This window comes from Asterias amurensis, chromosome 6 (assembly GCF_032118995.1).
Source record: "Asterias amurensis chromosome 6, ASM3211899v1".
Taxonomy (NCBI): Eukaryota; Metazoa; Echinodermata; class Asteroidea; order Forcipulatida; family Asteriidae; genus Asterias; species Asterias amurensis.
In genome coordinates this window covers 21,399,754-21,425,561 of record NC_092653.1, presented here as the reverse complement: position 1 = coordinate 21,425,561, position 25,808 = coordinate 21,399,754, and the positions used below count along the sequence as shown (strand labels likewise).

The window sequence follows — 25,808 nt, the reverse complement described above, 5'->3', positions numbered from 1 at the left end:
ATCATTGACATTGTTTGTTGAATGTGTGACTCTCATCAGCTATGGATTCGGTGATTAAAATTTCCAATAATTACAATATCGTCTGATTGGATAATTATCTTCTGTATTTCTTGATTGCAGACAGTAAGTACGTGTAGGTCCCCATTTCATAAACCATGTAAACTGTTTAGCAGAAACAATTGTTAACAACTTTTTGTTGCAGTTAATACTTGTATCATAGGCAAAAAAACGAGGGGGCACTAGTGAAAACAATGTTTTATAATAGAATGTTGTCTGGTAACTTGTTTTTGCTTAGTTTTATTTTCTGTGCTAAGCAAATTTTTGTGCTTACAGACTCTATGAAGCACCCCTTATTGATAAATTTTGTCCCCATATTTTTTAGGCGGTATGCAAGACTACAACTATCTGCATAGTAACTGCTTTGAGATCACTATTGAGTTGTCATGTTGCAAGTATCCCCCAGCAAGGAACCTCCCTACAGAATGGAGCAATAACAAGGAATCCCTACTTGCCTACATGGAAATGGTGAGATTTTTAACTTGAAAAAGTATCAGCAGATTTCACGAAAGGCTAGGATTAATCCTATCTTGAGTTAGGACAAGTAACCCGTCCTAACTTAGGATGGATTCAATGTGTCCAACGTCTTCGGATAGGGAACTGAACTCGTCCTAAGTAAGTCCTAAGATTAATCCTAAGTAAGGAAGAGATTGGTGAAATCAATGGCTGGTCTATTTGAAACACAGGGTTGGTAGGGACAACAATTATTGTTTTATTTGAGTCAGAAAGCTTAGGCCCTACCGATTATGAAGTTCCATGTAGAACTATTTTTTATATACATTAACTGATTTGGGCTATCGACCCAAATCAACTGCCACCAGGGCCCAATTTCATGGCTCTGCTTACCGCGGAATTCTGCGCTTACGATCACAATTCCCCGCTTACGTGTAAGCGCTGAATTTCTGCGCTAGCCTTGTAAGCGAAGAATCCCTAGTAACGCGGAGTACGCACGCGCAGAAGCCAAAATTCGCTGCTAACCCGTGAATTACATGTACGCTTGCCATAAGCACGGAATTCCCTGCTTCTGTTATTGCAGATTCTGTGCTTACGGTAAGCAAAGCCATGAAATTGGGCCCTGGGGGCACGTTGCCACCAACCACTAGGGCTAAACAGGGTTACCCGCTTCACAGTCCATAAGGATGTAGGCATGGGCATCATCCCCTAGGAGCCTGGCTGGTAGAGCAGAATGTGTGCTGTAACTTCCCAACCTTTTATGAAGCAATTATGGTGCAAAGCGCCTTGCTCAAGGGCACAAGTGTCATGACCGGGTATCCAACCCAGACTCTACTGCTAACAAAACAAGAGTTTGGGTTTGATGAACTACAAATGTAGAGCACTCGGCCATCTCATTTGGGTGGAGGGTAAAACTAAATTATCCGAATGCAAATATTTCCAAAATATAATTTCCTCATGTTTAGCAAACTCAAAAGTACCCAGACCCTTTAATGGGTGCGTTCGTTTAGCTTCCCTGGGTCGACCCCGGTGTGTGGTGTTTTTTTTCCCAGGACGAACGTGGGTAATTATCTGCACACGTTCGTCCTGGAAAAACGCCACACACCAGGGTCAACCCAGGGAAGCTAAACGAACACACCAAAAAATTGGTTTCAAGAAAAAGATCCAAATTGCAAAACATCTACAGAATACAGACAGCACCATATGTTTGTGTACAAAAGAGTGTTTGAGTTTACAGATCAAACTTTGCCATTTGTTGGTTGATCTCAATGATCATTGTTCAAACGGGTGAAAGGGAATTCAATAAGTAAGACACCTGATCTGTAAAACAATATTTCAAGGTGATAGGATTTTTTAGTACTATAGGCCTATAGTATTGATCTTAAAACAAAAGCGTCGTACAAGAGTGATTCACGTTTCAGTGATCAAACAATGCGATCACCAGTGGTTGTACCTAAACAATTCAGTAGTGAGAGGGTTCAATAATGTGAACTACATACATACTATGGTTGGTAATTGTCAAAAACCAGTATCTGCCCACTTTGTGTGGCTCAACACTGTTGCATACATTTGTACATAAAATATGTAATAGTAAAAAAAAAAAAAAGTGGTTGAAACCCCCGTTTTCAAACCTCGGATTTCAGAGCTGTGTACAAGTCATAACAATTTGCTTTACTCATTCCTCAAGAACTGCATTTTGGGCAAAACAAATTCAAGGGAAGTTTCCTACTAAGACCTTGTGAACATTGCTTTCCATTTTCAAATCTTTCCAATGGTTTGCACAGTATGTATGCTTTTGTTACATGATGTTGTTAAAAGATCTGTGCAAAAACATCACAATTTTGCAACATGTACATGTTTTGAAATTCAATTGTGAAACACAAGACCGCGGGACTTTTCCAGTCTAAGTTTACTGTGGCCTGATGCTAAAACCACTGGCCTTGGGCCTGTGGCCCAGTGTAAGATTTGTGCCTGGTGTGCTATACAGAGATACAAATGAAAGTTCTTTTTGTCCTACTCGTTCGTATTGTGCTATTTTAGGAAGAACAACACTTTTGCACTGACAGGATGACGGAATAACTTGTGCATACAATAGCCCTTAATCCTTCTGTTCTGTGTTCAGTACTTCCTTGTTATTTGCCACCATCTTCCTCCCCCATTTCCTTTTTAATTGTTGTCACTCTTTTGTCTACGTACAGTTTGTCAACTCTGGGCCCAATTTCACAGGGTATGGTCAGACAGCGTACTAAGACCAGAACTGGTTTAACTTTCGAGGTGGTCCTAAAAAGTTGTTCCAATCGCATTCAAGCCAGCACCGAGTTAAACCCGATCACTTTATCTTTCATTTGATTTTAAGAGGTCAAAGCGTCGCGACCCCATTCCTCTAACATCCGGTTTATTGTCCTGTTCATTGGTCACCGTGTGTTTAAGTAATGATAACGGAGGTCAATGGGTCGTCTGTTCTGAGTTAAACCGGATGTGTTTTTTTTTATTCTGTCCACACACAGTGTTAAAAGATAAAGCCGAAGCGGACTAACATTCAAAAGATTAACCCTCTCGCTGGACGGTTTATCTTTTGTGGGTTGAACTCGATTCGGTCTAACTTTAGTACCGTTCAGACACATTGAGTTGAACTCAATCGGGCTGAACCATACATGAGTTAAACTGACTTTAGTACTGTGTCTGAACGACCTCTAGACTAGCCAAATGTAGGGATTACAGCTCTCATATCAGTTCAGATAACACAATTTATCTTGTTCACTTGTAAAACTGGTGTTGACAATTTGATAAAATGTGTGTAATTTGTCTGATAAAAATGTACCCTACCCTACTATGAACCTACCTGTGGTATTCATGACCCCAGGCAGTCAAGATTTCCCTGCAACGCAAAATCTATCAGGCTAGGTATTAGAAAATCACCATTGCTACTTAATATTAGCATTCAGTTTAGAGCAAAAAATTCTATATTTTGCTATGCAAAATTGGTTGATTAAATTGTTCCCTGCCATGTACATGTACACTGTAAAGCATTTAGTAATTTACTCTTACATGTGCAGTCCTTAGTCCTACCATGGAGGTCACACATAAAAGATTCTACCTCCATGGTCCCACAGAATCGAATAAATTATTTCGTTGGAGTTTGATGGGTTTTGGGTGGTTAGGACTATAAGGACACGTTCTTGAACATTCTTTATTGTAGTGAAAAGTTTCAGCAATGAATGAATGTTTTACAGGGCAAACTGCATCTGTTGGACATGTTGGATCTCCATGAACTAAAGTACTAACTTTTAACTGAAAATGATGATTTTCTTGAAGATACAAGTTTTAAGGGCGTGGCTGGAGATGTGGGTGGCTGTAATTTCCTACAGTGACATCATTCTTGTAAAACTGATTAGTTATGTCATCAGCTGATCAGATGATTTCCTGTTAATTGTTGAAAAAAAACAATGTAGTTGGTTTTATGTGCTAGACCATTTCCTCTTTATGCAATAACAAAGTTCCATGTGTGCTTTGAAGGAAAGTGAAAACATGTACTGGTATACATTTGCAATCGTGTACATTGTTTTTAGGGGAATGGGGTAATTAATTCTATCTTCAATAAACACACCATAGGCCTACAATAACAAGCAGCCTATAAAAATTATATTAACTTTTGCAAGGTGGCTATTGACGCAGATTGTATCTGAGTCTATTTTTTTTTTCTATTTGAAAACCATATAAAAGTTTGGTTTGTATTTTAAGCAGTTTGCAATCAGCTAGTTCCCCTTTTTCATTCGTTAAAAATTCATTCACTAGGCATGACTATGGCTAGACTGGGCCCCTGTCTTTATCCGCAAGGATAAAGACAGGTCCCCGCCGCTAGACCCAGTGATTGCATTGGATACAATGATATCATTGGATACGTGCAATGACATGAGCTTTCCATGCCCAAACAGTGCATGCAGTACTGCCGCCTGTCGTCACGTATCTCTATGTGAAATGAGGGAGGTCAAAGGTCAAACTACACGCGGGTTTTTGTTGCCGGTCTCTGGCGTTATTCACAAGTCTCGAAGAATGACGTCAGGCGTTCAGGCTAGACTATGGCTACCCCTCCCCTACATGTACCTCAGCATGGCTGATCATGACTGCTCCCCTCTCCCACCCCCACTCCCATTTCTCTAAAACTAATATCCATGCTCACAGTGTACATAAATTGAATGATTGAATGGGTTATGACACTTATTTTTTATGTTTTTGATTTAGGTTCATCGTGGAGTGAAGGGATTCGTGAAGGATTCTTTAACCGGAGCTGGGATCCAGGGAGCTGACATAGTAGTGCAGGGTATTGCTCATAATGTACGCTCGGCACAGTTTGGAGACTTCTGGCGAATTCTGACTCCTGGGACCTACAGCATATCCGCTAAAGCTGAAGGGTGAGGACATTGTTTAATTTAGGGACTCGATGTTTTGACTACTGTGCAATTGAACAACTTCTACAGTCTAGTGGGGGTTTCCTTAGGTGTTGCAGATTTATATCAGAAAGTCCAAAATTCCCGCTAACAAAGATCTAGGGGAACATAATCTCAGGGATCCCGGTAAGGAATTGTTCCACAGGGATCTCGGTTTTTCCGATAGACCTAATCCGGGTTCCCGGTAAAAATACAGGATCAGCTGATCAGGCTGGGTTTTCTCTATTCTAGCGGGATCTTATCCAAAAGACAAACTTTTTATACTAATTATGGTCAAGTGTCTTGTGAGTGTAAGTGAATCAACAACAAGAACATTGAAAGAAGTCCAAGATTGTGTCTTGACAATATGCAAATTATTTATTCGGTGTGGTTTTGAAAATTAATAGTGAAAACAGGTATAAGCTTGAACCTTAACTTGAACAAGAGCAGAATTTGAAGACCAGAACCAGAAGAATTCTCCCGAAGACGAGCAGAGTATACTGTTTGAAACGTCGAGATCACACCGGCTCTTCTCAGAGCCAACACTCACACAAAAGAGATTTAAACACATGTATGGTTGTACCCTCAAGTTTAATTTTTATAGTTTCTTTCTATTTATCCACACCATGCAAAGCTTCACACAGTGGGTGCGTTCATTTAGCTTCCCTGGGTCAACCCTGCGGTGCTCACTCGGGTGAGCCCCTGACAAGAGCTAATCGAACGATCACTCACCCACTCGTGGTGAGGTTTTGATCCCGAGGCCAGCCCCAATTGACCCACTCCACAAGCAGGGCACTTGGGGCTGACCCAGGTGAGCCCCTGGAATGACGGCAAAGCTCTTCAAACGTACCGGGAGCAGACCTGGATTGACCCAGGGAAGCTAATAGAACGTACCCACTACTTACCAAAACTTGAGTCAGGTGCACTTCACTGCTCATCCATATGATAACCAGTGAGATTTTTAGATGCTAAATTTGCATCGGGATGTCGAATATTAATTTTGGTTTTTTACCCATACACCGATGTGTGTTAGCACTGTATACTCAGTACTTTCCCGCTGCCACAACATAGGATTCGAACTGCCTCTTGCTACCGGGCAATCTCGGTAGTCTAGTTGGTAAGACACTGCTTTAGAATTGCATGGGTCGTGGGTTCGAATCCCACTCGAGTATTATTCCTGTGATATTTTTTTCCAGGACACTGAAAAGTACTGAGTATACAGTGCTAACACACATCGGTGTATGGGTTAAAAAACAGAATTAAGTGAGATTTTTGTTCCTGTGCTGTAGGTACGTGACGAGCACACCAAAGACTGTGATGGTAACTGAAGGTGCCCCAATTGAGATGGAATTCCTCCTGGTATCAGAAGTCAGTGAGACGGATCGAGATGCAAACCACCCTGAAGAGAGTGAGTATACATGTCAGGAGTGTTTTTACTTCTCACTTTTAAAAAAGATTTTGGCATCCAGATTAGGAAAAAAAACACCATAAATTCAGTAAACAACAATTTAATTATATATTTGTGTATACAATTTAATTTTAAAGAATTTTCCTAAGTATTTATAAAAACAGTTCAAATGTGACACTGTGTGGACTCTGTTTCTCTAAATGTCAAACTTTGCATGGTGGGAGTATAATTATAATAATAATAATAATATAGATTTATATGCTGCACTTATCCAGGAAACCCGATCAAGGCGCCTACACACAAAAGAAAAACAGTGGAAGCTAGCTATGCAAATAAGTTTTCAGTTTCTTCTTGAATATGTCCAGTGATGAAACTTGACGTAGTGTTGCAGGAAGCTTGTTCCAGATAGCAGGTGCAGCTTTGACAAAGGCATGCTGAACATAGCGAACAGTTCTTGCTCTCAGTTCTACCAACAGAAAAGAACCCGAAGATCTTAGAGCTCGACCAGTTTGCTTGATGGAGATATGGTGTGGTTTGCACCATGTGTAAATCTCTCCCTCCTGAAGACAATCGGAGCATACTAATTGAAATGTTGGGTTGTCATCCACAAGTTCTTCTCCCAACCAATACTACCCAAAGAGATTTCTGTATGGTGCTACTGCAAACCCTGCTTCTTCTGATTCTGGTTTTGTTAGAACATTTCCTGGGCCAGCAAAAGTTTTGAGCTACAAGCCCTGCAGTCTTGTCGATGTTTTTTTCCCCCAATTCAAGCCCAGGTGAAGCTTGTCTATAATCCCGGCCAAAATGCTTGGGCCACCCCCTGTCCACTTCCCCTGGCAATAAACATTCCCTCCCCTGTCCCCCGTCCCCCCGCTCAATGTTGACTGGATCGCAGAAGAAGACCGTGCAACAATGAGAACCAACATTGAAAAGGGGCAGGGGGGCCCAACGAGATATGGCCAGGAGTGCTGTTGTTCTGATTTGTTTACATTCAGCATGTATTTTTTTTTTTTTTTTTTTTAATTTTCTCGTCCTCTTTTTCTCCAGTAATTGAGCCAACCGTTTTCAAGCATTACAACTACGTGGAAATGGTTCGTTTTCTGCAGTCTTACGCAAACCGTTATCCTCACATTGCCAGCCTGTACTCTATTGGGACGTCAGTCGAGGGACGCATCCTCTATGTCATGGAGATCAGTGATAACCCAGGCATCCATGAACCAGGTAAACAACACATGCCATTCGCAAAGAAAATAAATGGCTTTGCCTTTCACAAAGATTAAATTCTAGGCACTGGACTGTAGGCAAGCCCTGCAGTCATGTGGGGCTCTCCCATGTCTTATCACACATTGGTGACTGTAGGGTAAAATAGACACATAATCTTTTCCCCCGGCGCAATTTATTACAACTCCCATTAAAATATAGTGTTTCTTCTGTACATTCATGTGCTTTTATAATGTCATCCATCACATTATTATAATTTTTCAATTTACCTTGGAAAGCAAATTGCGCTTCAACATGTTCAAGTGTAAATTTATTCATCAAAATCAATCATCCGTGTCTCCTGGTGATAAAATTATGCTAACCAGATTAAGGTTACCTGCTGAAATACCATTTCACAAGTATTTTGCTAAGCAGACAATAATCAAGCAGCTTTCTCCTTGAGCATCTTTTTTGTTTGAAGCTATCAATCTACCCTTATCTTTTGAAAGGAAATAAGTATTCAATTTTGTATGGGATTATTTACAGTTAAGTTAAATCTCTTGTTTATAGCATGAACATACTGAAGCTTTCATGTTTTGTCATACCCAATTATACATTAAAGACACTGGACACTATCGGTAGTTACTCAAAATAATTGTTAGCATAAAAAATTACTTGGTAATGAGCAACGGAGAACTGTTGGTATTAAAAAACATTGTGATAAATAGCTCCCAAATTTTATATCCTTGCCTTTTTTCTTTCTCTTTTTATAGGGGAACCTGAGTTTAAATTCGTGGCCAACATCCACGGCAATGAGGTCGTTGGTCGAGTATTGGTCTTGAATCTAATCCAGTTCCTATGTGAGAACTACGAGGGGTCATCAGAGATTAAAGCACTGGTGGATAATACCCGCATTCATCTTATGCCGTCTATTAACCCAGATGGGTATGAGAGGGCTCATGAAGGTGAGTGAGAACATCTCTCAAGGCGTTGGTCCTGTTATTTCGGGTTGTTCTAAAACCCCCTCGACCCCCACGACCCAAGACCCACAACCACTCGACGTCCGCACTGTGTTCGAAAATATCCCAATTCCGAATTCATAAAATGTCGCTTTACGGCCGAGTAAGAATTAAGTCCCACGATTTAGAACTCACAGTGTGTGATCCGCGACGCTAAGGTCCTTCCACGACTAGACTTGGTTTCACTCGGTTATTTATCTGCATCAGCCACACAGAATTGGGAGTATTTACTTTCCGCTTCCGCACGTGACGTGCACACTGATTGGGGACCCCAAAAACACGTGTGGGCCATTTGTACGTCGGTCGGGTCCTCAAGCTAGCTCCGCATAGAGCAACGTTAATTGTCCTCCTTTCTCTATGGTGTAGTACACAGGGCGGAAATGGGCCAGGTCTGCCTGATCATCACGTAATGAGTTGGCGGTAATCGTACTCGGGCGGTAAACGCAGGTTCCCAGTTGGGATAACAATCTCGGATCGGCCAAGAGATACGCATGGAAATGTCGCGGTTTTTTATCTGTACATCAAAATTGCCACAGGCCCGATCTCAGCCAATCACGCGCAGTTTGCTTTGTGCATGCCACGTGTGTATGGTCCGTTTCGTACGCTGTGTTTGTGATGTGCGAGGTATGGTAGTTGACGTCAGCATACAAAATTGTGTGCGTGATTGGCTGAGGTATTGAACTGTGGCAATTTCGGTGTACAGAAAACAAAATTGCACATAAGTCAAGGGGTCGAGTGGGTCGTGGGTCGAGGGGGTTTTAGAACAACCCTGTTATTTCAGCGCCTCTCAACACTTTTTTCAGTTTCATTATCATTAATCATGTTTACTCTATTATCGTATTGTACTACTACAGTTTGTCCTAATGAACAGGGAAATAAATGTTTCGTTGAATTGAACTGTCTGACCATTCAACAGCACTGCTTGTTATACCTGGTTAACAAACTGTGAAGTTTGATTGGTCGAGAACCAATCACGTGATGTGCAACAAAAACGCATGTACTATGGCTCACATGGTATCATGAGTTTCGTTAACCGGTGTACATTACCTTGATCGTTCCCACCGTTGGTCGATTTCCAGCTCTTATTACGAAACAGCCGCGGGTTCGAGGGAACAGTGAAGAATAGTTTCTTATTCTTATTTTGTTTCTTACCTTCGTCTGCTTATTTATTAAACTATGCATACTCATCGTAAATAATGTCTGAAGTTGACAATAGAACTTTGAGAAGAGGAATAATCATTTTACCAAGGTATAACAAAACAATTGTTATAGCTGTGATTGGGGTCCATGAGTTTTGTACACCCTCAAGGGGTAAATGGCACCCTCGGCTTCGCCTCGGGTTCCATTTACCCCCTCGAGTCTACAAAATGCCATGGACCCCTTCACAGCGTGCAACAACTGTCTAATGCACCATGCAAATTTGTGTGATAAAAACATTAGTACGAGACTGGTTGATAGAATGGTAAAGCAGAATAAAAAGACCTAAAAATAGAATTGATGAACTTTTGACCTCCAGGTGATAAAACCGGTGTCGTTGGACGCAACAACGCAAACAATGTAGACCTCAATCGTAACTTCCCTGACCAGTATGGTGCTCCTGAGGGCGCCATACAGCCTGAAACAAGACACATGATGGAATGGATCCGATCGTACCCTTTCGTTCTCTCCGCTGGTCTCCATGGAGGTTCCCTGGTAGCCAACTACCCATGGGATGATAACAGGCCCGGTACCCATGGCTACAGCAAATGTCCCGACGATGCTGTGTTTATTCAAATTACCGAAGCATATTCAATGGTAAGGGAATTAACAATTTTATAGATCGTATTGTAGGATTTGAAACTTTGCATGGTGGAAATACAATATGGAAAGGTTTGAAGTAACACCATGTGACTATCTCTCAATGAGTTGGGGTGGTTCCAAAAAGAGCCGTTGGTTTCAACTTGATGATTCGATCAGTATGCTCTGATCGTCTTCTTGAGAAAGAAGATCGTATTGAATATGACGTCACCATTCAAATACTTGGCATCTGTGAGCATGTGTTGTGCGTACATGTGCCATAGGAATCAAATATTAAGATGTGCATAAAGTCTGCCCTACAATATGGCAACTTTCATAGCAACAAAGAGGTTTATTCATTTTGGTTTTTTACCCATACACCGATGTCTGTAATAGCACTGTATACTCTGTACTTTCCCGAGTCCTGTGTAAAAATATCACAGGCATATTACTCGGGTAGAATTCGACCCACAACCCTTGCAATAACCCTTGCAATTCTAGAGCAGTGTCTTACCAACGAGACTGTTGAGATTGCCCAGTAGCTAGAGGCAGTTTAAATCAGCGGGTATCGCAACGATATATATTAGTGGTTTAATTTGCATCGGGGATAGAGAATATGGTTTTTACCCATACACCATGTACACCGATGTGTGTAAGCACTGTATACTCAGTACTTTCCAGAGTCCTGTGAAAAAAATATCACAGGCATATTACTCAGGTGGGATTCAAATCCACAACCTTTGCAATTCTAGAGCAGATGTCTTTTGATTATAAAAATGCAAGTAACATACATGTGATTTTTTTCAGAGAACTTGAGAAAGTATTGAGTACAGGGTAATTCCATGTAATGTATGGTAAAAACAAATAATATTCTTTATTCCCGATGCAAATACTAGAAATGTAGTTTTAAAATGATTTACTTTTAAGACACTGGACACTATTGGTAATTGTCAAAGAGCAGTCTTCTCACTTTGTGTATCTCAACGTATGCATAAAATAACAAACCTGTAAAAATTTGAGCTCAATCGATCGTCGACATTGCGAGATAGTAATGAAAGAAAAAACATCCTTATCACTCAAAGCTTTCAGATGCTTCATTACGAGACCTCAAATTCTAAATCTGAGGTCTCGAAATCAAATTCGTGGAAAAATTACTTCTTTCTCGAAAACTATGTTCCTCCAGAGGGAGCCGTTTCTTACAATGTTTTATACTGTCAACCTCTCCCCATTACTTGTAATCAAGAAAAGTTTTGTGCTAATAATTATTTTGAGTAATAATTACCAATAGTGTCCACTGCCTTTAAATCTTTGGGGTTCATTTGTTTTTGACCAACTGTTTTTATTTTGTTATAGGCACACACCACAATGCACATTGGGCATCCATGTCCGAAACTGTATCCTGATGAAGAATTTGAAGAAGGGATTACCAATGGAGCAGACTGGTATAGCGTAGCAGGTAAGAGCAGTCCTTGTCCCAACCTTGTTCCCAGTGGTGTTAAGCAATTCTGTTAACTTAACCAAATTACTTGAGTTTTATTTTCCTAATTATAGTTGGAAGATTTTTGACCATGTGAAGCAGTTCAAACTTTGGTGTTGCGCAGTCTGTCCCTTCTGGTGACCCCAAACATCATTTTCAAGCAGGCCATCTGGAATACCCTTAATATTTATTCATCTGCTTTCTTCAATGTCCATGTCTCGGAGCTGTAGGTGGCTATTATTGGTCAAGACTCTGTATAGATCAAGCTTGCTTGAATTCTTTAATTAGCAATAAGCCATTTGTGTGTTAGATTTGATTATTGTCTGGTACATTGACGTGTCTGATCACAAGTCACCATTTAAATTTGAATTCACCAGACTATAGAGACAGTTGCTATGTCACATGATTCGTGGCAAGCTTTTTGCTCCAGATGAGCAGACCCATGTACCATTCTACCATACACCTTCATTCAAAAAATTGTATGTGTTCACCGTGTCTTACGTAACTACGCAAAAGCTTGCCCCGAATCATGTGACGTAGCAACTGTCTCTATAGTCTGAGGAATTCAACCTTAAGTGGTATTTTGTGATCAAGCACTTCATTGTAACAGACGGTATTCAAATCTTACACCCAAATGGCTTATTTCAAACGGAAGCTAACTAATTATTAAGTTCATACCAGTACCAACCAATCAATGTCTTCATCCGATCTTTACAAATTGTGTATTTGTTTTTTAATGTTTAGGTGGAATGCAGGACTGGAACTATTTGCACAGTAACTGTTTTGAGATCACTCTGGAGTTAGGATGTGTCAAGTTCCCATGGACTAAGGACCTAAAGTCCTACTGGAATGCTAATAAAGTCGCCATGCTTACTCTTATACAACAGGTTTGTCTCAACTTTAATCACTATCAAATTGCAAAAGATTATTATACACATATGGACTGGCAATGAGGTAACTAGTGTACATCTAAATAAGAACAGAAATCTGTACAAGAAAAGAAGTTTTGTAGTTGCTGTTCACGGTTCAAGTATAGAGAGAGGGCACTGTATCCGGGATACTAGTGCCCGCTCGGGCACTATAGTTGCCGCAAAACACGCCCCCGCGATCACTAGACTTTATTAATTCATCCGTGACCGTGTTTCAGCCAACCAGAACACAGAACAAGCAAGAGGTGTGTAATAAAACAAATATAACATGGGTTGAGGGTGACTAGTCGATATTAGCTCCCCCAGGTGAAGCCGAGGGAACTAGTTTGCCAATTTCCAATTCTGAGGGGAGCTCATATCGACTAGTCACCCGAAATAAACCATGATATATTTGTTTTTACTATACTTCATACATATTCAGTTGTTTGGAGAAAGGGAAAATGACGTCTGTGAAATAAAATGCACATGATAAGTTTGTTCATGTGTTGACTGTCGCTACAGAGAGCGCTGTTTGTGCGTGTGTACAAAACAGTACCACAATCGTAATGCGCATGACAAGTAGAATAGCGCCCAGGAGCTATTCAACTTGTCATGCGCATTTACCTGGTGCGTGATTACTCGTGTGCGCTTGGTAAATATTAAAAATAGCACCTGGCACGTGATAAAAGAAACAGCCTTCCAGAGGTTGTTAAACAGGCTGAAACATATTGATTTTAATGTAAATTTTGACACAATTCATTCTTTTGATTGTGAATCCTTTTTTTTTTTTTTTTTTGTGTTTTCAAATAATATACCATTTATCTATCTATCTATCAGTTATTATTATATTGTTTTTCATATTTTGGGGTTTTAGGTACAAAAAGGAGTGAAGGGTTTCGTCCTGACAACAAAGGGTAAAAGTATACAGAATGCAACAGTAAGTGTAGCAGGAATCAAGCATGATCTTATCACAGCTATTGATGGGGATTACTGGAGAATGCTGGTACCCGGCACGTATGAGATTACTGCTTCTGCCGACAGGTGGGTGGAATGCTAAGTGCTTTTGGAAGTGTCGTGGCCGAGCGGTTAAGAGCACCAAATTCAAACTCTGGTGTTTCTGATCAGCAGAGTGTGGGTTTGAATCCCCCAGTAGTGTCACTTGTGTCCTTAAGCAAGACACTTAACCATTGCTTCGTCCTTTGGATGGGACGTAAAGCTGTTGGTCCCATGATCTGATGGGGCTCGCCCCGGTGTTCCTGGCTGTGGCTGCTAAATGCGCCGTAGCACCTTGTAAACCCTTATAAGGTGCTACATAATTGGGTCTCAGACTTCATAACTTTCAATAACCTCTCTTTCTGTATAAATGTATATATACTAAGCGCCTTTAGTGCCTTGTTGGTAGATAGGGCGCTATACAAGACTCTGATATTATAATGAATAGGGTAGGTGGCCTTAGCTTTCGATCCAAACCGGACCTTCTTCAGAGGCATAAAACAAATACATATCCATTTATTGAAAAAGAGAGGGGAAAGGGATTAAGGGAAGGATCCAGAAAGAAGCGGGAAAATAACAGCCAATCAAAGTTTCTATTACAGAAACAATATTGGTGGCTATGAACCAATAGGAGTGAAGTGGCGATGACAAGGGATGTTTAGTATAAGACTAGTATGTTAGACTCTGATATTATTATAACATTGTTGTTGAATCCATTATTTACTATCAGTTTTGTGTGTCGTGTCCAAGCAGTCTAGTTCACCGGACCCAAAATCTAGGGTTTTCATCAGCAGAGTGTGGGTTTGAGTCTCGGTTATGACACTTGTGCCCTTGACCAAGGCACTTGACCATTATTGCTTCAAAAAAGTTGGGTAGGTCATTGTAGTTTGTGAGATGAGGCTATTGATTTATCTTCCAGTCTCACTTGCAACGTGCAAAATTTAAAACTTCAGAGCGTTAGTTCACGCGCATAAAGTTAAGAATGTAACTTTTGCACTCTCCGTATACGGAGGGTGACAAAATTTTTCACAATACACACTGTGTAGTAAAAACAGAGGAAGTAGGATATAAAACAGAGGTCGTAGCACATATATTTTTATCCCCCTAGTAGTACAAGCATCTGATTGGTGGATTAGCGCGTACTGGAAGATAATGGTGATTATTAAAATATATGTATATTTTTTTCTTCGTTTTTTGTTCCTTCTTCGAAGCTTTGTCCCGCAAACCCAGATTGTATCAGTGGAAGCAGATTTGGCGATAGAGCTGAATTTCACCCTTGCACGTGTCAGCGGATACAAACAAAAGTCAATCTCAAATAAAGCTGTTTTAACTGATGCTGTCTTGACTGACGACCAATGGGCTGAAATGTACGACTTCAGTCTACCTCAGGACTTCACAAAGTACCTCTCCAACAGTGAGCTAAACAATAAAATAAATGATCTGGTGACGAAGTACAAGGACCACAAAGTTGTCAAGTTGGCGCATCTTACAGGAACACCTTCTGAGCATGACATTTATGGAGTTGAAGTGACCAATCAGGATATCAGCTCTGACGGGATTAACAAGCCGAGGGTGGCTCTGATTGGTGGATTGAAAGGGGATGAGCCGGCTGGACGGGAGATTTTATGGAGATTTATTCAGCATCTTGCAGAAGGTAAGTTTGGGAATTACAGGGCGAGTCGAAATGAAGTTGACCGAGATTTTGATTTAAAAACAAAACAACAATTGACACCCAAAACCCCAGTGAAGCACATAAAACAAGCATTCTTTCCCGCTTATCTGAAAAAAAAGAATGAAACAAACTGATCATTTCTAAGAGAAGTTATGCCCTTATTACTGCAAGCCCTCATGTGTGTAGCTGTTCATGGAATGTTAATGCTTGACCGATTCTAAACATCTGAGTAAGTAGCAAAGGGCATAAAAAAAGTAATTCCTTGGACAGTTTGAAAAATGAGTCCCTTTATTAAATTAGACATAACTCCTCTAAGGAATGATTAATTTCTTTCATTCTTTTTTTCTTCTAATAAGCAGGAGAGAATGCTTGTTAAATATGCTTTACTGAACTTTTGAGTGTCATTTGTTTGTTTTGAAAAACATTACCAATCTCGGTCAACTACTTTTTGACTCCCCCTATCACAAGTTCATTCTCACTATGTTCTGAAAAAAATGTAGCTGAAGGGTCTGGGTATGTTTTGTAGGACACAAAACACAATGTCCACAGACTTTCATTCAACTTACACAGTTTGAAGATAACGATGGTAGAAAGCTTCCCTTAAAATATTATTTACTGAGGTGCTGTAGTTTTTGAGAAACAAATCTTGACAATTATTTTAGCATATAAAATGTATTTTCAATACTTTGTTTTACTCAAATGTTTAATATTTTATTCTAATTTGTTCCGCATTGTAGGTTTTGCAAAAGGTGACAGTAGAGTCTCTGAGCTGCTGAACAAAACGTCAATAGTGATCGTGCCATCAGTGGATCCTGATGGATTTGATAAAGCTGTGGAAGGCCAATGCACAGAGAAGAAAGTGGACGATCAGGTCATCCCTCAGGCAGAACCGGTAAGTGTTGAAACTGAGTTTCATTTTAAAGGAACATTACAGAATTGTTTGTTTGTGACAAAATAGTTGCAAGCATTGTAATAATCTACCATATATTTTCTTCTACTTTTGACAGTCTAAAACTCCGGAGAGAATTCTCAAGAGCTTTTTGGAGGCATCAAAGAACACTCTGGTGCTCAGCATTGAAGCCAGGGGCATGTGGGTCAGGTTAGTTTACTGTGGCCTGTGGCACGGGCCACTGAAGGATTTTTTAAAGCCATTGGACATTTTTCTGAACAGAACAAAAATTAAAAGTTCACAGATTTACAAATAACTTACAGGGTTTACAGAAGGTAATGGTGAAAGACTTTCCTTGAAATATTATTCCATGAAATGCTTTACTTTTTGAGAAAACATTAAAACAATATCAATTTCTCGATAGCGAGAATAACGGATTTATTTCAAACACACGTCAAATAACGTGCAGAAATAAGGGTGGGTTTTCCCGTTATTATCTCCCGACTCCGATGACCGATGAGCCTAAATTTACACAGGTTTGTTATTTCATATATAAGTTGTGATACACGAAGTGTGGGCTTTTGGACAATACTGTTTACCGATGTTGTGCGATTGCTTAAATAGGAAAAAAATATAATTTTATGTTCTTTATTCTTTGTCATTATTAACTTTTTTGCATTGGTGTTTTCTTCTAGATATCCCCTGGACAACCCCGTTGAGAATAATAGACTTGTCCAAGGCGGAATCACTGACGATGAAGATCTATTGTCATATTTAGCCTCTTCCTATTCCCTGGACCATCCCACTATGCACACGGAGGTGAATTGTAATGGGCACCGGTTCCACTCGGGGGTGGTCCGAGGGGCTGAATGGAACCCTACTCGAGACACTCTTCAGGATTTCATGTATTTGGAACAAGGGTCTTACATGGTAAGTTGTCAGTAACCCTTAAAGGGTCTGTATATGTTTTATTTAATTGTTTTATTTATTATCAATATAAACCACAAGGGAAACTGACTGGGTAAATTTTGAAGTGATTTTTGGGGTTGAACAAAGAATCGAGTAGAGTGGGCTTTTAACCCATGACTTCCGGATTAACGTGCCGGCGCTCTACCAACTGAGCTATCTAGCCCTATGTTGGCAGTGTCCCTATTTTGTCAATATCTTTGTGCGGGGTGCCAGTCAGAAGCCATACAACCGTTAACTGCCGTGTAGCCAGGGATCACACCCAAATTACGATACAACAAAATGACCATCAGCAGCAGCTGAAAGGGTCACTTACATGTCACATAATTAAAGGGCAATTACATATTAAAGGCAGCGGACACTATTGGTAATTACTCAAAATAATTATTAACATAAAACCTTTCTTGATTACGAGGAATGAGGAGAGGTTGATGTTATAAAACATTGTGAGAAACGGCTCCCTCTGAAGTGCCATAGTTTTCGAGAGAGAAGTAATTTTCCACGAACTTGATTTCGAGACTTCAGATTTAGAACTTGAGGTCTCAAAATCAACCGTCTAAATGCACACAACTTCGTGTGACAAGGGTGTTTTTTTCTTCCATTATTATCTCGCAAATTGGATGACCGATTGAGCCCAAATTTTCACAGGTTTGTTATTTTATGCATATGTTGAGATACACCAACTGTAAAGGCTAGTCTTTGACAATTACCAAAAGTGTCCACTGCCTTTAAAGGGCAATATAGAGTGAAACATAAAACATTTACAAAACCAAAACTGTAACATTTTGCACTTCTCTTGCAGATAAGCAGTCATGTGACATGTTGCAAGTATCCTGACCATACAGAGTTGAAGAAACTCTGGAAGGACAATCTGGAACCTCTCATGGGATTTATTGCACAAGCTCAACAAGGTAAGCTTCATGGTTCTTTGGTGCTTTATAAATACAGTAATTGTATACAAATATTGACAGCTTCGAGTGCTATGGTTAAAACTATGACTCCCGAGGTGATCCATGGAGCGTTCTATTTTCCCGAGGCGAAGTCGAGGGAAAATAGAACGCTACGGGGATCACCGAGGGAGTCATAGTTTTTAACCATTGCACGAGTAAAAGCAGTCAATATTTGTTTTATAACACCCCAAACATTTCTTAATACTGTACTGTTATTATTAAGTTACAGACCTGAATGCTACAATCCACGGACGACGCGAATACAGATTGCATACACTTTTACTTACTGTGTTGCATGTAGTGTCGTGCAATTCGAAGTGGTTACAGACTATTAATTTATAATCCTCGTACACGCACAGGACGTCTGGGTATTGCACGCCATGTGCTAGTCTGTCGGACTAGCGCATGGCAAACCGACGCTCTATCACACGGCCGTCGTCTGGCAAAACTAAGACATGTCATGTGACGCGCTCTAAACCAATGAGCAGGCCAGGCCTGGTACTTCACGGAGGCAACGGAGGCGATTGCCTCCGTGTCCCCTGGTCATTGCCTTGGTGCCCTTGAAATGCTCCAGTACAAGTTTGCAATTTCATCATAGGGTGCCCTTTACCAAGAAGAAAATGCCTTGGTGCCCTTGCCCTTTCAAAAACGAAGCATACAGCCCTGGCAGGCAGAATACTTGCAAGGGGTGTTATAATTAATATTAGTAGTAGGTGGCAACATGCCCATAAGCCTTTTTTAGGTATGGCGGACGTGATACGCGCGAGTCACGAGCCGCGACTGATGCCACGCTCACCATGTTGGTGATCATTAGATTAACGTGTAAACGCCGCGTCGCCTAAAATGCGCACTTCACTGAATAACATATGTTCTGTTTCTATGGTCAATATGCACAAGTTTACCGCAACTTTACAGTGTTGCATTGTGTCCACCATACCTCAAAAAGGCTTATGGTGACAGTTGATTTGGTTTCGATAGCCCAAATCAGTTCAGTGTAGCCCTCACCTTAAAGTGGCCATCCAGCCTTGTGAGTTTGGTGATATCTCATAAATATAGTTGAAAAGCAGGACAGTTTTTTTCAGAACTGAGAAGTCTCCTGAACATATAGAATATAGAAAGACAATTCTCTAAAACAAACTCCTCCTTGCAAATAGATACACACGTTGTGTTACCACAAACCAAATATGTATCTCATCAATAAAACTAAAATATTTATATTTATGTTCTTGTTTTAGGTGTTCATGGTGTGGTTCAAGATAACGAGGGTCACCCACTACCAGAAGCCATCATCTCATTGGACGGTCATATCCGTAACATCACCCTCTCAAGACCATTGGCGTCATTCCGTCAACTGCTGACCCCTGGGGAGCATGAGCTTAGGCTCTATGCCCCTGGGTATCTCACCATCATCAAGCATCTCACTGTACAGAAGGATCAGGTAAATCCTTAATAATAATAATAATAATAATAATAATAATCGGTTTTTATATAGCGCCATAGACGATGTGACCGATGTTTACATTCAAACCGCCCTCTGTTGATAAAACACTGTAAACGTCATGTTTCGCCGGGCAAAAAGACGCGTAGTCATGGTAAGATTGCATACACTTTCTAGCTGGCTGCCAAAACACAAAGGTTTTGCCCGGCGGTATGCGCGCGAATCATGTTATGTTTTCGAGTGACGTCAGAGGTCACATCGTCTATACAGCATGTCTCAAATAGCTTCTAACATTATTACCCCTGATCACTGTGCCTTAAATCACTCCTTAAACAATCTCAGCTCCCTGATGGGGAGTATACAGCCTGTGCCGCCAAATATGTAGCGAACTAAGCTAAATGTAAACCAACCACAAGAACCATCTCTGCCCTCACAGGTACCCATTTACCCCTGGGTGGAGAGAAGCATATATAGTAGATTGTCTTGCTCAGGGACACAAGTGCCAAGATTCCAACCCACACTCTGCTGAACAGAAACACCAGAGCTTGAGTGCGGTGCTCTTATCCACTCGGCCACGACTAAGCTTGGGCGATATCACGATATTATCGAATATCGAGATATTAATTTTGACACGATTTCGATATCGGATGGATTTGGTTTTAATCGAAATATTGATATATCGCGATATATCGCAATAATCGCAATAATTGCGATATATCGATATATCGATTAAATATCGCGATGTATTTGCTAGCTGATACCCCATAGATTTGGAGTAAAACCAGAAGAATAGGTCATTAGAACACCTCTCTTATACTAGGACTGTCTCTTCTACAACTTTCACTTGGAGATTTAAGACTGATGATGTCAAATTTCATTAATCGCGATTATATCGAATATCGCGATATATTGTCGGCGATACATCGTGAATAAAATAAATCGATATTGCCCAAGCTTAGCTACAACACCCCTATTAATAATAATCTTGCTAATGTATTTAATCCAAATCATAATAATAATAGTGGCTTCTTATTTAGCTCACATATTCATCACTCAGTGATGCTCAAGGCTCTTTAAAGGATTACGTTGCCTTGGATCGGACGAGTTGGTCAAAACAAAAGCGTTTGTAACCGTTTTTTATAAAATGCATATGGTTGGAAAGATGTTTTAAAAGTAGAATACAATGATCCACACAAGTTTGCCTCGAAATTGCGTGGTTTTCCTTCTACTGTGCGAACTAACATGGTCGGCCATTTATGGGAGTCAAAATTTTGACCCCCATAAATGGCCGACGTGTTAGTCGACGAGGTAAAAGGAAAACCACGCAATTTCGAGGCATGTTTGTGTGGATCATTGTATTCTACTTTTACAACAGCTTTCTACCCATATGCATTTTATAAAAAACGGTTACAAAGGCTTTTCAAAGACCAACTCGACCGATCCAAGGCAACGTGTTCCTTTAACATTCAGTATTTTGACGTTGGATGATGTGGGACTTCGTATGAATAATGAGATCTACTCCATTTTATACTTAGCACCACGTAATGGGTTACAAGGTGCTGTGGTGCAATATTCTGCCAATCAAACCATGAACACTGGGGCGAACCACTTATTTTTTGATAAGTGCACTGGGTTTTTTTGACGTGCCTTACACAACACACAGGACCAACGGCTTCATATTCCATCCTAAGGACAAAGCAATTGTTAAGTGTCTTGCTGAACAAAATGCTTTCAGATGCTTAATTTCGGGACCTCAACATCTAACTCTGACGTCTCGAAATCAAATTCATGGAAAATTACTTCATTCTCAAAAACTACGTTACTTTTAGAGGGAGCCGTTTCTCACAATGTTTTATACCATCAACAGCTACCCATTACTCGTTACCAAGTAAGGTTTTATTCTAATGGTTATATGTTAGTAAGTACCAATAGTGTCCAGTGCCTTCTAGTAAAGGTTTTTCTCCCTCCATCACAAAATTACAAATTTAATTTGAATAATTTATTCTTTGTTTCTAATTCAGATGCATGAGATTACGGCCAAACTTCATAAAGAGGTAACTTTGATCTACCATAACTACGACGAGACTGAGAAATATCTGCGCCGATTGGCAAATGGCTTTCCTGAAATTACTGACTTGAAGAGGTAACATGTTCTGCCATCCTTGTGATTTGCCTGTAGATTTTCCTTTTCTTTCACAGAACTTGGGAAAGTACTGATTGTACAGTGCTTAAAGCCAGTATAAACTTTCGGTAAACAGTATTGTCCACGTCACTTTGTGTATAACAACTTATATATAAACTAACAAACCTATGAAAATTTAGGCTCAATCGGTCATCGGAGTCGGGAGAAAATAATGGGAAAACCCACTCTTGTTTCCGCACGTTATGCCGTGTCATGTTTAAAATAATTCCATAATTTTGCTATCAAAAATTGATATTGTTTTTATGTTTTCTCGAAAAAGTAAAGCATTTCATGGAACAATATTTCAAGAGAAGTCTTTCACCGTTACCTTCTGTAAACCCTGTAAATTAATTGTAAATCTGTGATATTTTTTTTTTTTCAGTACCGAAAGTGTATAATGGCTTTATTACACATTTACTTTGGTTTTTTACCCATACACCGATGTGTGTTAGCACTGTATACTCAGTACTTTCCCGAGTCCTGTGAAAAAAATATCACAGGCATGTTACTCGGGTGGGATTCGAACCCACGACCCTTGCAAATTCTAGAGCAGTGTCTTACCAACTAGACTACCGAGGTTGCCCGGCAGCTAGAGGCAGTTCGAATCCTATGTTTTGGCAGCCTCTGTCGTGGGTTCGAATCCCACCCGAGTAACATGCCTGTGATATTTTTTCACAGGACTCGGGAAAATACTGAGTATACAGTGCTAACACACATCGGTGTATGGGTAAAAACTGAAGTTAATATTCTTTATCCCCGATGCAAATTTAACATCTATTTTATTACACATCGTTGTCACGATGAAAACAAGTTCTTTATCCTCCGTGCTAAACAAACATCTATTAAGATGCTGCAATACCTGCTGCTATCATGTAGGATTAGAATAACCAGCGGCTAGCCCAGTGGTGGTCAGACACTGCTCTAGCAATGCAAAGGTCATGGATTTTAATCCCACCTGAATGATTTGCCAATGGATTTTTTCATAGAACTCTGGGAAAATACTGAGTATACAGTGCTTAAAGACAGTGGACACTTTTGGTAATTGTCAAAGACCAGTCTTCTCACTTGGTGTATATCAACATGCATAGAACAACAAACCTGCGAAAACTTGAGCTCAATTGGTCGTTGAAGTTACGAGATAACTATGAAAGAAAATACACCCTTGTCACAATAAATTTTACGATAATAACTATTTGAGTAATTACCAATAGTGTTCACTGCTTTTACTGAACATGAGTGTAATGGTAAAAAAAAATTATGTAGGGAATGTTGTAAAAAAAACATACATGTACTCTTAGTACTAACCGATAACCTATTAGTTAATAAAATCTAGTTTTTCCCGTTTTTTTCTCCTCATCCTCTTTGCAGCATCGGACAGTCAGCCAAGTTTCGTCAGCTCTGGGCTCTAGAAATCAGCAAGAATCCTGGTCAACACACTCCAGGCAAACCAGAAGTTAAATTTGTCGCTAATATCCATGGCAACGAACCAGTGGGGCGGGAAATATTACTGGCATTTGCTCATTATTTGTTGCATAGCTATGGAAACGATGACTCTATTACACAGGTAAGGCTTTGTTATGGCTTTTTTATTTGAATTTGCATTAGGAGTTTACCCAACTCTTTGAGCAAGAAACTTGGATGTCTGAAAAAAAACTTTCTATGATAGCTGTTATTTTGAATGATCTCTGCTTCTCCTTATGGAGTTTGTAAAGTGTGGTCAACCATCCAGTTACTAAAGTGTGGTCAACCATCCACTGACAAATACTTCTTAATACATGTGTTTAAAATAACTGCACAAAACTTAATATCTATAATGGTCTCCTGACGGTGACAAAAGCGACTAAAGCCAGCTGTCGAAACATTGAGACCAATTTAGGAACTGACTCCTAGGTGGTACAGTTAATTACTATTCTATAAGCTAAAGTAGTAGTCTCAGCCTGTTTTCTATACCATCCGCCCGGGTAGTAGTTAAACAGCAGGACAGTTCTTTTCCGAACTGAGAAGTCTCCCGAACATCCGATAAATCTACTCCGCGGTAGTAGAGTTAAGTCTTTTAGAACAAACTCTACCTGGCAAGTAGATACACACATGGTGTTACCGCAAAGCCAATATATATTGTCTGTTCTTGCTGTTGTTTTAACTAATCCTTAAAAAATAATTATTTTGTGTACATTCCTACAGCTGATCGACAACACACACATCCACATACTAGCCAATATGAACCCAGATGGGAGTGAGACTGTGTGGGGTTCTGAGGGAACCTGCTCTGGTGACAAAGGGGCCAGGAACTCTCAAGATGTAGACCTGGAACAAGACTTTCCAAGTAAGTATAGCCGCTAGCAAATCTATTAAAACAAATCCAAGCAACACAAATTTGAATTAAAGCCATTGGACCCTTTCGGTACAGAAAAAAAAAAAAAATTCACAGATTTACAAATAATTTACAGGGTTTACAGAAGGTAATGGTGAAAGACTTCTCTTGAAATATTAGTCCATGAAATGCTTTACTTTTTGAGAAAACGGTAAAACAATATAAATTCTTGTTAACAAAAATTACGGATTTGTTATAAACACATGTCATGACACGGTGAAACGCGCGAAAACAGGAGTGGGTTTTCCCGTTATTTTCTCCCGGCTCCGATGTCCGATTGAGCCTTAATTTCCACAGGATTGTTATTTTATATATAAGTTGTGATACACGAAGTGTGGGACTTGGACAATACTGTTTACCGAAAGTGTATAATGGCTTTAAATAAAGAAAATTGCCTTTTGCAAACTAATTTTAAAGGAACTTTCACATTGATCAAATCTTGCTCTTGTAATAAATTATGCAGCCAGACTGATACACTATTTTAATACTTATCTTCCCGTACGCGCAAATCCTCCAATCAGATGCTCGAACCAGAGTGTGATAATAAGAGTGTGATAACCTACTCCCAGTTTTTATATTGCACTCTGCGTACTGTGAGTGTCAATGCGTCACGCTCCGTATACGGTCAGTGCAAAAATTACATTCTAAACTCTGCGCGTGAAATGTTTATTTATGAGGTTGACTTATATGAGGTTGGAAGATATTCGTTATCACAAGCACGCTTGTGGAATATGGACAAATACAGCGCGTCTGCGTCCCATATCCAACTCAACCATCGGCTATGTTGGATATGGAACGCAGACGCGCTGTGTTTTTTTGCCGTATGCCACTCGCGCTTGTGTGATAACTTATAATATGCCACTGCTACATTATACACTGCACCCAGTTTGCATTTGTAGGATTTGAAACTTTGCATGGTGGAAATACGATATAGAAAGGTTTGCGGTAACACCATGTAATGACTATCTCATATGAGTTAGGGTGGTTCTGAAAAGAACCGTTGGTTTCAACTCTATGGTTGAACAATCCATGAGTTCTTGGAGTTGAAACCAACACTTCTTTTCAGAACCACCCCAACTCATTAGAGATAGTCATTCGCAAACCTTTCTATACAGTTTGCATTTGTTATGCCTCACAAGATAATTTTATCAATTAAATAAGCACAAGTACACAAGTGTGATGACCGGGATTTGAACCTACCCTCTGATGACTGTATCATCAGAAGATGGGTCTGATGCACATGTCTAAATAATTTTTCATTTTATGCTCTAGGTGTGGCAGTAAACAGGAGCGAGGCTGACCTCCAGCCAGAAACGAGGGTTGTGATTGGCTGGTTGCAGAGCAGACCGTTCACTCTGTCAGTGGCCCTATATGGTGGCACACTAGTGGTCAGATACCCTTACACAAGAAGCACCCACCAGGGTAAGTGGGTTGAACAATCCATGGGTAGAATGTGCAATATGTCAGGGGGTTTAGTGCGGTGGCACACTAGTGGTCAGATACCCATACACAAGAAGCACCCACTGGGGTAAGTGGGTTGAATAATCCATGGGTAGAATGTGCAATATGTCAGGGGGTTTAGTGCGGTGGCACACTAATGGTCAGATACCCATACACAAGAA

At 40.1% G+C, this 25,808-nt stretch overlaps 1 protein-coding gene across 1 annotated transcript in view; it reads left to right on the top strand.

Moving 5' to 3' along the window:
* LOC139938334 (carboxypeptidase D-like) overlaps positions 1-25,808 on the top strand; it is a 35,713-nt gene that overhangs the window by 2,039 nt on the left and 7,866 nt on the right. Inside the window, exons 2-20 of the mRNA XM_071933786.1 lie at positions 383-525; positions 4,753-4,922; positions 6,227-6,345; positions 7,393-7,566; positions 8,319-8,510; positions 10,081-10,358; positions 11,694-11,796; positions 12,562-12,704; positions 13,600-13,766; positions 14,930-15,372; positions 16,128-16,282; positions 16,398-16,489; positions 16,975-17,209; positions 18,048-18,156; positions 19,431-19,633; positions 21,655-21,776; positions 23,184-23,379; positions 23,997-24,138; positions 25,459-25,608. Of these exons, the coding sequence (XP_071789887.1) occupies positions 383-525; positions 4,753-4,922; positions 6,227-6,345; positions 7,393-7,566; positions 8,319-8,510; positions 10,081-10,358; positions 11,694-11,796; positions 12,562-12,704; positions 13,600-13,766; positions 14,930-15,372; positions 16,128-16,282; positions 16,398-16,489; positions 16,975-17,209; positions 18,048-18,156; positions 19,431-19,633; positions 21,655-21,776; positions 23,184-23,379; positions 23,997-24,138; positions 25,459-25,608 (3,336 nt within the window). The remainder of the gene's footprint in view (positions 1-382; positions 526-4,752; positions 4,923-6,226; positions 6,346-7,392; positions 7,567-8,318; positions 8,511-10,080; positions 10,359-11,693; positions 11,797-12,561; positions 12,705-13,599; positions 13,767-14,929; positions 15,373-16,127; positions 16,283-16,397; positions 16,490-16,974; positions 17,210-18,047; positions 18,157-19,430; positions 19,634-21,654; positions 21,777-23,183; positions 23,380-23,996; positions 24,139-25,458; positions 25,609-25,808) is intronic.